The sequence below is a fragment of the Ylistrum balloti genome, unplaced genomic scaffold (assembly GCF_031769215.1).
Source record: "Ylistrum balloti isolate Yb309-2 unplaced genomic scaffold, AGI_CSIRO_Ybal_v1 Utg371632, whole genome shotgun sequence".
Taxonomy (NCBI): Eukaryota; Metazoa; Mollusca; class Bivalvia; order Pectinida; family Pectinidae; genus Ylistrum; species Ylistrum balloti.
Genome location: NW_026782831.1, coordinates 156,833 through 171,591, shown reverse-complemented (window position 1 = coordinate 171,591; position 14,759 = coordinate 156,833). Strand labels below are relative to the sequence as shown.

The following is a 14,759-nucleotide window of genomic DNA, read 5'->3' as shown; positions in this document are numbered from 1 at the left end:
GATGTCCATAGAACGAGGAAACAGCTGTATGATGTACCATCACTGATGTCCATAGAACGACGAAACAGCTGTATGATGTACCATCACTGATGTCCATAGAACGACGAAACAGCTGTATGATGTACCATCACTGATGTCCATAGAACGAGGAAACAGCTGTATGAGGTACCATCACTGATGTCCATAGAACGAGGAAACAGCTGTATGATGTACCATCACTGATGTCCATAGAACGAGGAAACAGCTGTATGAGGTACCATCACTGATGTCCATAGAACGAGGAAACAGCTGTATGATGTACCATCACTGATGTCCATAGAACGAGGAAACAGCTGTATGATGTACCATCACTGATGTCCATAGAACGAGGAAACAGCTGTATGATGTACCATCACTGATGTCCATAGAACGACGAAACAGCTGTATGATGTACCATCACTGATGTCCATAGAACGAGGAAACAGCTGTATGATGTACCATCACTGATGTCCATAGAACGAGGAAACAGCTGTATGATGTACCATCACTGATGTCCATAGAACGAGGAAACAGCTGTATGATGTGCCATCACTGATGTCCATAGAACGAGGAAACAGCTGTATGATGTACCATCACTGATGTCCATAGAACGACGAAACAGCTGTATGATGTACCATCACTGATGTCCATAGAACGAGGAAACAGCTGTATGAGGTACCATCACTGATGTCCATAGAACGAGGAAACAGCTGTATGATGTAGCATCACTGATGTCCATAGAACGAGGAAACAGCTGTATGATGTAGCATCACTGATGTCCATAGAACGAGGAAACAGCTGTATGATGTAGCATCACTGATGTCCATAGAAAGAGGAAACAGCTGTATGATGTACCATCACTGATGTCCATAGAACGAGGAAACAGCTGTATGATGTACCATCACTGATGTCCATAGAACGACGAAACAGCTGTATGATGTACCATCACTGATGTCCATAGAACGAGGAAACAGCTGTATGATGTAGCATCACTGATGTCCATAGAACGACGAAACAGCTGTATGATGTACCATCACTAATGTCCATAGAACGAGGAAACATCTGTATGATGTAGCATCACTGATGTCCATAGAACGAGGAAACAGCTGTATGATGTACCATCACTGATGTCCATAGAACGAGGAAACAGCTGTATGATGTACCATCACTGATGTCCATAGAACGAGGAAACAGCTGTATGATGTAGCATCACTGATGTCCATAGAACGAGGAAACAGCTGTATGATGTACCATCACTGATGTCCATAGAACGAGGAAACAGCTGTATGATGTACCATCACTGACGTCCTGGAAGGACGAAACAGCTGTATGATGTACCATCACTGATGTCCATAGAACGAGGAAACAGCTGTATGATGTACCATCACTGACGTCCTGGAAGGACGAAACAGCTGTATGATGTACCATCACTGATGTCCATAGAACGAGGAAACAGCTGTATGATGTACCATCACTGATGTCCATAGAACGACGAAACAGCTGTATGATGTACCATCACTGATGTCCATAGAACGAGGAAACAGCTGTATGATGTACCATCACTGATGTCCATAGAACGAGGAAACAGCTGTATGATGTACCATCACTGATGTCCATAGAACGAGGAAACAGCTGTATGATGTACCATCACTGATGTCCATAGAACGACGAAACAGCTGTATGATGTACCATCACTGATGTCCATAGAACGAGGAAACAGCTGTATGATGTACCATCACTGATGTCCATAGAACGAGGAAACAGCTGTATGATGTACCATCACTGATGTCCATAGAACGAGGAAACAGCTGTATGATGTGCCATCACTGATGTCCATAGAACGAGGAAACAGCTGTATGATGTACCATCACTGATGTCCATAGAACGACGAAACAGCTGTATGATGTACCATCACTGATGTCCATAGAACGAGGAAACAGCTGTATGATGTACCATCACTGACGTCCTGGAAGGACGAAACAGCTGTATGATGTACCATCACTGATGTCCATAGAACGAGGAAACAGCTGTATGATGTACCATCACTGACGTCCTGGAAGGACGAAACAGCTGTATGATGTACCATCACTGATGTCCATAGAACGAGGAAACAGCTGTATGATGTACCATCACTGATGTCCATAGAACGACGAAACAGCTGTATGATGTACCATCACTGATGTCCATAGAACGAGGAAACAGCTGTATGATGTACCATCACTGATGTCCATAGAACGAGGAAACAGCTGTATGATGTACCATCACTGATGTCCATAGAACGAGGAAACAGCTGTATGATGTACCATCACTGATGTCCATAGAACGAGGAAACAGCTGTATGATGTACCATCACTGATGTCCATAGAACGACGAAACAGCTGTATGATGTACCATCACTGATGTCCATAGAACGACGAAACAGCTGTATGATGTACCATCACTGATGTCCATAGAACGACGAAACAGCTGTATGATGTACCATCACTGATGTCCATAGAACGACGAAACAGCTGTATGATGCAGTTTACTTAATTGTTTTGTTATATTGTGCAGTGTCTAATTCTGAATTGATATTGTGCTGCCTTTTAATAGAAACATACACTTGAGTCGTTTTAACATTTACACCGCTACAAACGCAAAACTATTACTATCATGTATAACATGTGTTTTTCTAAAAGCAAGATTCCCTTGATAAGTATGTTATCGATATACTGGCGTAACATATTGGCGTTCAAACTGTCATGAACTCCATTTAAACACTATCTAAAACATGATATGCCCGTTGGAGCTACAAAAATACGTAAGAAATTTTCGTGTGAGCTAAATATCACATGGGCGTTCGAAATTTATCAGCTTCTCATGTACTTGCAGAAATGTCATCGATGTTTAAAGGCCGTGGAGAGTGGAGGAATTGCTGTAGTGGCGGATCGCATGGGCATTGGCACGTGCTGGCATCCGGGATGTTTCACATGCGCAACGTGCTCGGAGCTGCTAGTCGACATGATATACTTCCATAAAAATGACGATATCTACTGTGAACGACACTATGCCGATTCCATATACCCACGCTGTTCTTCCTGTGACGAAGTAAGATTTTAAAACCCTGACCTTTGGATTTTTGATTTTCCCATACAGCTTCAAAACAACGAGACCAGACGTTTTCAATCAGTTTTTTTTTCACTTTTCCTATATCAGCGGTCGTAAATTATAAACTCGTGTCGCAAGGTCAATTTTCAAACAGATTCATAATATGAAATAAATCCTCAGCTAAAGGGGTTGATGTAGTCCAATACTAATGAATTAAATGTTACATAATTATATTGCCCGTAAATATTTAGTTACTACGAATTCCGCTGTCACGTGCACCTATTTGCGTGATGTTTTTTTTTTTCCTATCAAAAACAAAGTGATAAAATATGGATCACCCAGATAAAAAAACGTGATAATATCAAGTCTCTGTTATGTCTGTATCCGTTATGTAAATTTCCTATGACGTCATAACATCACATAGCAATAAGGCGCATGCTTAACATGCCACATTCGTTATCGAAACATCTGTTACATATGGTGTAATTTGCAGTCTCCCTTTTACCAATAAAGCTCCGTGGGTTTCCATCAGTGTTTATAAAATGAAACAGGACACAAAAACAGCCAGCCTTGTGATGGTTCGCTGTTACGTCACACAAACATATGAACAGGCTTTATCGTATTATGCTGGCTTTCTCTCCTTAATTGAAGGTAATTACGAACAGAGAAAAATAAGCATATTCTCCTTGTTATTACAGAGCAATTTGTGTTTAACACATGGCCAATAGATATAAAAAAATGTATTTTCTTTTATGTGTGAGAATTTTCGAATGGATGACTACTTAAGACTTCGCATAAGAAATTTGCTGCTGCTATGTAATCAAATTGTCCGTTCGTCCTTACTTTCGTTTGCAAAGATTAACCGAAAGTGTAGAGTTAATGGAATTTTTTATGATGATAAATATCATTATTACTATCCTATTTTTTATTTAGCACAAAAAGCCCATTTACCATCTTTTTTCTTATACTCAATATATATATTACTTATACTCAATATATATATTACCTATATTCAATAAATATATTACTTACACTCAATATATATATATATTACTTATACTCAATAAATATATTACTTACACTCAATATATATATATATTACTTATACTCAATATATATATTACTTATACTCAATAAATATATTTCTTATACTCAATAAATATATTACCTATACTCAATATGTGTATTACTTATACTCAATATATATTTCACTTACACTCAATATATGTATTACTTACACTCAATATATATATCACTTACACTTAATATATATATTACTTTCACTCAATATATATATCACTTACACTTAATATATATATTACTTACACTCAATATATATATCACTTACACTTAATATATATATTACTTACACTCAATATATATATATCACTTACACTTAATATATATATTACTTACACTCAACATATATGTTATCTATATTTGCAGTAAAAGTCAATAAAACACGTAATTACGTTCTGAAATGATCATTCGAATCCTCTCAAATCCATATACATTTTGAATATGAATGCGACCCCTCCTCTTGCTCCCTCTCAGCTGTTTCGTATTTTGTATAATTTCAGCCAAAGAAAATATTGCGACACTATATATACTGAACAACTGATACATCGAAATGGTATTTTTACAGATAATCTTTGCACGGGAGTACACACAAGCTGAAAAACAGACATGGCACGTGCAGCATTTCTGTTGTTGGTACTGTGACGCGCCTCTAGCTGGCCAACGCTACATCGCCAAGAATGGCAACCCGTACTGTATTCTATGCTTTGACAAGTTGTACAGTAAGGTAAGTTATAACAGCCATTGTCATCGCGAGGCTAAATATCATATTTTTGGTACAATTTGAATTGTTCATCCCAATTTTCGAACCATTATGATAAAAAGCATGGAAATTAACGATAAATTGATACAAGTGTATTACACTACCGGAAGCGTTTTTTTTTTTTTTTTTTTCATTTCTTCAGTGTTTGATATATCCATATATTATGCAAAATGTAATGATCTGATTTTAACTTGTGTGTGTCTATTTCTAGTTATAAATTCATTTGAAGTTTCCCGCGACTGTAAGTACCCGAATCGTATAATTTTATCAAATCTTTATTCTTCCCAAAATTTTTTTTAAAGATTTGTGTGACATGCGGCAAAACCATCACAGCTGATTCCCCGGGATTGTCACACGGCGAGTTCCATTGGCACGCATGTCCACATTGCTTCAGTTGTCATGTTTGCTCACGCAATCTTATCAACCAGCAATTCCTACTGAAAGACGGAAAGCTGTTTTGCTGTCTTGACTGTAAACAGTCGTTTACAGGTCGTCCTAACCACGGTTTTCCACGGGACATGCATCCTTAATGTAAACATATTCTGCAAATGATCTTCCATTAATCTCCAATTCCGTCTCATGTTGCGCACGAACCCTTAATGTAATCAGATTTGCTAATACAACAAGAATGAACTAAACATAAACATACTTGTTGTTCCCTGCCGATCGTTATAACTATATATCTAGTTCTCCAAGCAGGGTAGCCATCCTCAACATAATCACAGTTTTATTACCTAGAGAAAGTTTTATGTTACAAGTATATTGACATGTATCAGTGTTTGAAATGGTAAGCTCATCCTTTTCTACATGTAACAATGGTGTTATCGAACAATTCTTAATACGACAACTTAAACTTATTAATGGTCGTATTTATGTTGCCAATATGTTAAAATATTGAACATTTAATGAGATTTGCGTCAGGGTTCTCGGCTTCCCCTTTCCCCTATAAGTCTCCCCCTATAGAGACTCTCTTATATTTCTGTAGGTCTACAGTAATTAACGTATTACCTTCATACATCTTGATGTTACTGATGCCAGGCGGTTCCATCTTCACGTGGATCCTCTATCCTTGGTTGTTTCGGCGCTGTCCACTACAACCTCCAGAAGTGCGCCGACTAGGGTGATCAAATCCTAGCCCGAAACCGTCTAGCCTGTTCCAACATGTCACACTGCTGATGTTGTCACAGTCCTCTTGTGATTGATGTTGTTATCACTAAACAAATGTCACATACTTCACTCCAAATCACAAACTCTATATTGGAGTGATTCTGAAGAGTCACACAACACTGTTTTGATGCCCACGATTCTGCCCGCTTCCTCCACAGCCACATTGATGTTGACTCTGCTTGCTGGCATACTGAACCAATCAGGTGCTTCCCGGCTTTCCCAATGACAACTATAGTCTTCATGACTCTCCACAAAGACTGACCGGCACATTCTCTACAGTCAACCTCCTCTTACGTTATATACCAATATCCCTTCCTTTATGAAGTCGTACGAACAACACAATCTCTAATAAGTCATTAATTCTGTTATCAGAAAATGTTATATGAATTTCATGAAAAATATATTTACCTACGAATCATTTTGTTTTAAACATCGATTGAGCTCAGTTTCATTATGCAATATTAAAACATGTCAGCTTAACGCATTAGCGAAAAAGATACAAATGGTTTTAAATTGTAAAATAATTTTGTATTCATTTTCAACAATTTTCATTTTTATATAAACGTTTGCATCGCATATTGGATTTCGATAAGATCTTATTCATGTTTTGTAAACACTTTTTTCGTTTCATAATTTGGTACGTTATTATCGAATAATTGTCAATTTACATGTTTTGTTTTTTAATTCTGAATTTATCATAAACCCAAATAAAACGTGGGTGAAATTATACGAGGGCTGTGTAAAAATTAAGTTTTGTCATCATGTTCATGAAAACATCTCTATTGTTATTATAGTCATAGTGATTTGAAATAAATGTCCAATTTAATAATTTGTCATTTATGATGAAATAGGAAAGTGTAATAGCTTTTAAAATCACGATGAAAGAACTGGTTATAGAGAACCACCTGGTGTGGTAAGTAATACATGTACTTATAGTTGGCTACAGATCCAGGTAGAGTCAATGGCAAAATCTGTATCCAACGATAGATGATAGAAATACATTTTATATAGCGTCATTTGTAACCCTTAGTAGTCAGTCATGTGAAATTTTAAACAATAGAAAAATACAAACTTTACAATAGTTTTGTTTAATATTTTAGCTATACAATGTACAAGTGGATTCTGTCTAAACTAGGCTCCTTTGGGACCGAATAATTCGGCCCATTTGTAGAGAGTTCCGGCTTGTAGAGAAATCCATTGTTATAATATTGTTGGAATTGGGAATTGATTATTTGACAGGATTAGGCAGATATCTGGATTGCACAGAATCCGGTTTAGATGGAGTCCACTGTACATGTATGTCGTTAGTTTTTTCTAGTCTTTATCATAATAGGATGTTTATTCTCAGAAGAGGATTACAGATTTCTGAAATGGTTCGGATGTGTTACAGGTAAATTATCTTTGTCATTCAATGTACGTTATTGACTTAATGAGGTACTCACAATTCACGATATCATTTAAATATTGGCTCATATGCAACTTTAATATTGAAACAATAAGTAAGCTGTTCTGTTTCCTAGTACGACTATAAACATTGAATCATTTTCCATTTTTTTTCATATATTTATATTGTTCATTCCTAAGTGCATTTTAATTTAAATATTTAAAGTTCTACCATTTATATGCACTGACCAAATTTGAACTAGAATTTTTGTCATCGTAGTTGGAATTGAGTTGAGGATATAGAAGTTTGATATTGCCCGCCTTTGTATAATTGCAATTTTTTGACACTAAATATTCAAAAATCATCATTATATATGAAATCACTTTTTTCACCCTCACCTTATTTCTACGTAAATTAAATTTCTTGATCACATTTATTGAAATATAATATTAAAGAACATTGATACTATGTATAGCTTTTTGTGGGAAGGGAAATAACTCTGTGTATATCTCGGTATGAAAGAATGCATGTGAATGATATTATTGTTGCACGAAACAGGTAAACAAACACAGCGATATCAGTGTATATATTATTTGGTACATATATATTTATACATTTTGTAGGTAATTGACTTTGTCGTTTACGTTTGAAAATAGGTTTTGGATTGTTTGATGGAATCATCTTTTCCTTTTTCTTCCGAATAAATTACATATATAGTGTTTCGTGTTGACTGATTTTATTTACAAAAGTGAAGCGAGAATGAAGTTACACAAAGTTACCAGACACCATTTCTTTTCGTATTTTAAGGGATTATTAACTGCTAAAGATGTATGATTTCAATGATACGAATCATATTGTGAACTTCCAACTGTCAGGAACGCAGGTAAGTAAATAGATGTAAGTATTGAGTGGAGATCCAACTAAAGATAAAACATCATGAAATAAAACCAAAAATAGCTGCAGTATATGATTCGGAAACATTTTTCATGCCAATTGTGTCCGGACATATTTTTACAGTATCTTCTAAACATAACTAAACATGGAAATAGAGATTTGGAAATTTTGTTTATATGAACGGCTGTATAATGTGTATTGGTTTTTTAATTGTGTATCATATACAATTCTTAAATGAATGTGTCATCATTTTCATCCAGTTCTTATTGTTAAGGAAAGGTTGGTTGTAGTCCTTTTCTTGTTCCTGACTCTTCCCATGTTAACAGTGTAATATTCTAGCCGACAATAAAACTTAAAAATAGCACGAAATTGGTGACGTTCAAAATTTCTAAACATAACACCTATCATCGATATCTAGCCGGATAAAAAAACCGTAAACATCAGGTAAATTTAATCAGGCACCCAGAATGTCAAGTACCAAGGTGATCTTAAAGGTATATTTAAACACAAAGTGGGATAAAAATTAGTTTAAACAGGAAGGTTGTTGATAGAAAATGAAAAATAATAATAATAATAATAAATAGATGAATTAGTCTGTCTCAGGCAATACGATTATGGAAATAAAATTATGTACCGTGCATAAAATATGAACATGAAATAAGATAAAGTAATTTGTACAACATACGATATTATCATAATATAATGTACCATGTACGAAATATAAACACGAAAATACGTGTAAGATAAAGTATCGTTTACGAAATACAAACACGAATAAGATATGTGTATTATGCACAAAATGTGAACCCGAAAATTTGACAAAGTATTTTGTTGATCATACTCACGACGCACGGTCCTGAAATACGAATACAAAAAGTAAGACGTATTATGTACATGATATTTTTATGAACGTGAATTCAGCATGTAATGACCCAAACACAAATCTCGTAAGTGTAATAAAGTTAAAATCCAATTAACATCAATATTACTGAGTACATAACATTTAATTTCAATGCCAGTGAAGAACCTTATGTTGATTGTATTTGCTTTTTTACTTTTGTCGTACACTTTTCAAGATCGGCGAAATGCTTCCTGGAATGGTTGTCAAGCTACAGAGCTGTTGGCCATTTTGTTATGAGCAATTCAGACCAATTGGTTCTCCATTTTAAGAATATGACGTGATTTGAATTTACAGGGCGGTTAAAACTACTCAAAGCGAAATCAATAGAAATGTGTTACTTACAAAAATAAAGTAACAGAATGCGTAAAAAGTTTTCTTGTTAAGGTATAATTTTCTCACAGTCGTAAACGGTAAAAAGTGAAAGGGTAGCAGTACACAGTTTCTCGGTGTGGCCATGGGTGATTTTTTTGCTCATTAGATTACCCCATTATAAAGGTTTTAATTAAAAATGAAAAAAAAAATCCTTGCTAAAATTGGTCCTGTCATGTTAAAGTGGACAATGTGGGGTTTCATTTTTTTCAGGATAATATTTTAGCTTTGTGTTGGAGATTACTATTTGGGCAGTCTCGAATCTGTGTCTACGCACCAAAAACTAGCTTTACAGGAAGTGAAATTTTCATAGTGTTCACATGTGGTCATGTTATGAAGAATTTCCGAGTTGGAATTTGCTGAAATGTAAGTACTTTGTTACCATGACAGTGTTGTTGATTGTAAGATAGGTGTTTAGAATTAAATTTCTCCTAGAAAGTTGTAGTGTTGGGTTGGAATTAGCAGTATTTTTGCATTTTTAGCATTTTTTCAGTAGGTAACCATGACAATCAAATGTCAGAAATCAGAGGAAATTTTTTTTTACACAAATTTCATCTCTCTACTGTTAATGTAATTGTTATATAGTTTATAAATATATATACATGTAATGATGTATTTTTCATAACCAATCTGCTATACCTGTATATCTCAAACATGACAAATAATTTCAGGAAAAATGCAAATTAACTGTTTACTGCTACCAAGGGGGAAATGAGTCTTATAACGAGGTTTCATCGGGACCAGAACAAATCTGAATTTAGATAAGTGTTGTCATTGTAGTATTTATTGGATATAGAAACTTAATGATGTAAAGACATGTATCATAAAAAACCTGAAAATAACTTTCATTGATTGGTCAAGAATGGACATACTCACAAATAGTGGCATTCTGCATCTGTTTCTTGCTTATCACAATATGGATATATTCTGTTGTGATGTTCCACATCATTCCAAACGCCAAATTCTACAATAAATTTGTGATTTTTTGTTTTTGTTTTGTACTTACAAAATACTTGTCTTTTACTATTATTTAATACTTAAAAACAGTATTTTACAAAAATGCTATTATTTCTATAACAAACAAATTTTGAAGAATTAAAAAATCTTATTCCATTTTCCATGTTCAGTGTAACATAACACTATAACTTTTATTACAATTGAAAGTGGGCTGGTTCCAATTTCACTACAAACCATATATTTCGGTTGGTTTTTTTTTCAAATGCATTAAAAAACAATAAGTATTCTTCATTGTCGTGAATTTCCAGATTTCAACTTTTTACAAACTTATTAAAACGATTGAATATACACTTAACAAATTCAGTTTTTACTTAAAAAAATGTCGTACGTAGCAATTAACGCTCTTTAAAATCTTATTATTTAAACATCATTATAACTTCCGCATCTTCCTTCTCAGTGTCAGCCTTCTTAACCGTGTCCTCATGTATCTTCTTGGGGACATTCATTCCAGGAAACATCAATGACCATACACAATCTCTATTTGCAGACTTACAGGCTGTACGAAGTCTAGGTCTCTGTAATTGTGATCAGCTGATAGACAAAAATCGCCGTACTCAGGACGAGAATATTAACAAAATGAAATCTCGCAACCAATTCCGTTTTATCTAACAACTTTGCAAATTTGAGTCGACTGAAATCACCAATGCAACAAGGCTTAAGCAAGTGTCGCCTACACGGGAATTAATGAAAGCTCGGAAGTCCAAGAGAATAAACCGCGATCTGATATGTAGTAGGTGAAAGTAACATCGGAAAAGAAGTCTATTGCAAAGAACATCCGATTTCATTTATTTATCATCTATGTAACGTACTTAACGCCGGCTTTTTCGACCTTTCATCACACGGGAAAAGATGACAAAAAGTGCAGAATGTGTAACATAACATTTAGAATTTTATTCATGCCTTAATTTGGCTATCCATCACAATGCATTTCTTCAACATATGAGTGTTCTCGAATCTGTACATTTCGAGTGAAGCTGATTCCTTGTGTGAAGTAACCACATATTCTTGCTTCAAAGGGTAAACCTTATTATACCAAACAAACATTACGTTGCTCTCCTTGGACTGTGTTACCCTCCTACGCGACCCATCAGGGGATATAACATAAATCTTATTGGAACCATTTGGACATACATATAAAATATCATCCGTGTATTGGCTGAATCCAATAGGACTCTTTAGATCAGGTTTCTGTACGTATACACCGCTGTGTTATTGTCTACGCTCATTCATATGACGTCATTGGTACCGTAATTCACGACAGTCCTAGATCTCGATATCTCGCCGGTCCATACATCAACTTTCTATGTAAATGGTGTGGTCTGGAGTGCCAAATTTTCTAAAGAACCTGCGAGGTCTGAGGACGAGTCGAATAAACAAATCCCGTTACTGATGGCGTTGGGAATAACGAACCCAGTTAAGTCTGTAATTTTCTCTGTGATGTCGATATGATATCATTGAAGTCGCGACCACACTCCCAATTATTGTCATATTCATGTCTGCATCAATTATTTAGAATTTGCTTGGTCGACGTTTGATATGTTTGATTAAGCGTCGGAAATGACTCGACATTTAACGCTTTGATATTTGTCTTACGAGGAAACAGTATTTTCTGAACATTGTAACATTCAGCAAGTCTGCAGTTTTTTTTTAAATTATTGCCATTGTTGTAGAAGGTCTCAATATATTTCCTTTTGGTGGTTTGTCGTTTCCGGTATGTATTGCATTTATCGACGAGTTCCGACTGGAATATAAGATTAAGATAGTCAAGTTTGTCTTTTGGTTGATGTTCTTCCTTCATCACTTTTGGCATATTGCGCCTTTTCATTGGAACACAGAAGGTTCATCTCGCTATTTTCATCATTTAACATATTCTTTGTCCCCTCATACAATGTTTTTGTCATTATCATTTGAATCAAGAAAACAAACATCACAAAACACTGTACGTTGTGTTACATACTACGAATATTCGGCATCAAGTCACCACTAAATCTTATATATATAAGAGATGCCTTCGGATCTACAGGACATACGCAATTTATCTGGGGACTTACAAGAATTTTTACGACCAGGGATAAACTACTGAAGAAAAACCTGCGTATACAGGCGCTCAAAACTAGCCATGTCAAAGATTTTGGGGTTGTTTTGATGAACACCGGCTAACATTCAGCTAAAACCAGATTTCAAGAAGAAATATGAAATGCGTTATTGCATTGTTTAAGGAATCTGTGACGAAAAATGGATCTCGATCTTCTTTTAAAATGAATTTGTCATACTGACTATCTGATAGCAAACTCATCGCTCTACACTTCCCTTTTTTAAAACGAATATAAGGTGACTTGTCGCAATAGTTACACCAGCATGTAGCATTACACTCATGTAAGCGCAACACATTTCGCATGATATTAACAAAGAGTTTTCAAACCCTTGATCATTCTCGGTAGGTCCATCAGTAAAATCCCGCCAAACACCAGTGTCAGAAGCACTATCCCTAGGTAACCTACGTAGGCAGAGGAGGGGCGCGGGTCACTGGCACTGGTCTTCCTCCGTATTGTCGAGGATAGGCTCTCCTCGTCAACCTTGGTCTCCTTCTTCAGGGCATCGAGTTTTGCTTGTAGTTTTCTGGTGATGTTGACTGTAGCGTTTATTACAATGCCACGGCCGCTGTAACAGCGACAACAGGAAGTGGTATTGGCGGTGGCTGATGTGCCAATTGTGACGTCATCAGTCCGTTCATTGGTTGCATACGTGGTGGCCTCTTTTGTTGAGATTTCTGTTGTAAAAAAACGGACAATACAGACAGAACGTTATAAACCGACTTTCTGTATGAGTGGTATAAAACCTTAATTATAAAGTTGGATTTTATCAGTTTTCATCAGTACGTGAACAGTTCGATGTAGCAAAATGCAATAGGTTTTTTTTATGATTCTTTCCTGATGTTTTAGAATTCGAATTAAAATGAATAAATCTATGTAATCCGCATCGAAACAGCTTCTTTGCAAAACATATTGTATTCTTTGCCATGAAAGTTGATAGGTGTATTATCTCTACAACCATCTGAGGCCATATTCGATAAACATCAGTATTACTCAATACAGACTTTAGTTTCAGGCCGAAATGGGTTTTAAATAGCGTCCTCTTAATGATGTCAGGAGAGGACAGGATTTTTTATATGCAGGTTTGGCGACCTGCATTCTGATATGCCTGTCTGTCTGTCTCTATGAAAAAGTATTTATCTATGTACATGGATGTATCTGCTCCTACATGTGTAGCTTATATATACATATATATCTATGTATATTTATATATCTATGTATCTTTATATATCTTTGTTTAATTATATATCTATGTTTATGTATCTAGTTGTGTAATGTCAGTTTACGTGCCTGATTCGGATGGTGTTGAACACATCGCATACATCGCAGTATGACAAGAGGCATCATGGAATTTCCCATGATAGGTAAATAAAGCTATACAGTCTTCATCGTTGGAGTCTGGTTGCAAGTATTCAATATCCCATTCTAGCCACGAATGTACTTGTTCGGTTTCTTGTAGTACGATGTAACCCTCGGAGGACTTGCGGTATCCAAAGAATACAAAATTCCAGCTGCAAGAAAAGCAAGGAAATTACCACCATAATAATATTGATTCTACATCATAAACAATAAGGGAGGAGTGGTTATTCTGAAGAAAGATTTACACGGAAACCTCCAGAGTCAAAGAGAATAAGACCAGGCGTTCCGGAAGTGTATACTCTTCTAAAAGTCTTGATTTTAGTAATAACGACTTAATATTGGTATATCTTTGAAACCCCATGTCACTTTCATTGTCAGTATGATTCATCGTGACCTTTTGTTCTTACTAGGATTTTTGAAATCCGAGAACGTGACATTACTTTTCCAAGGCTTACATGGTGGGCGTCATCGATGGAGCAGAAGACACTTACTCTTCCAGAACGCCTAGTCTTATTCTCCTTGTACTTTTTTCAAGATCTGTGTAAATTCTTTTTTTCATATTTTAACCAAGTTTTATGGATTTTGAGTTTGGATTGTGATTATGTTGACATGTTGATGCTTTTTATCATT

The 14,759-nt window shown here is 35.6% G+C and overlaps 1 protein-coding gene across 1 annotated transcript in view; it reads left to right on the top strand.

The window, feature by feature from the left end:
- LOC132563189 (testin-like) overlaps positions 1–6,677 on the top strand; it is a 33,925-nt gene extending 27,248 nt beyond the window's left edge. Inside the window, exons 5-7 of the mRNA XM_060227941.1 lie at positions 2,890–3,105; positions 4,751–4,909; positions 5,248–6,677. Coding sequence (XP_060083924.1) covers positions 2,890–3,105; positions 4,751–4,909; positions 5,248–5,475 — 603 coding nt within the window. The 3' untranslated portion in view covers positions 5,476–6,677. The remainder of the gene's footprint in view (positions 1–2,889; positions 3,106–4,750; positions 4,910–5,247) is intronic.
- Positions 6,678–14,759: the final 8,082 nt, after the last annotated feature.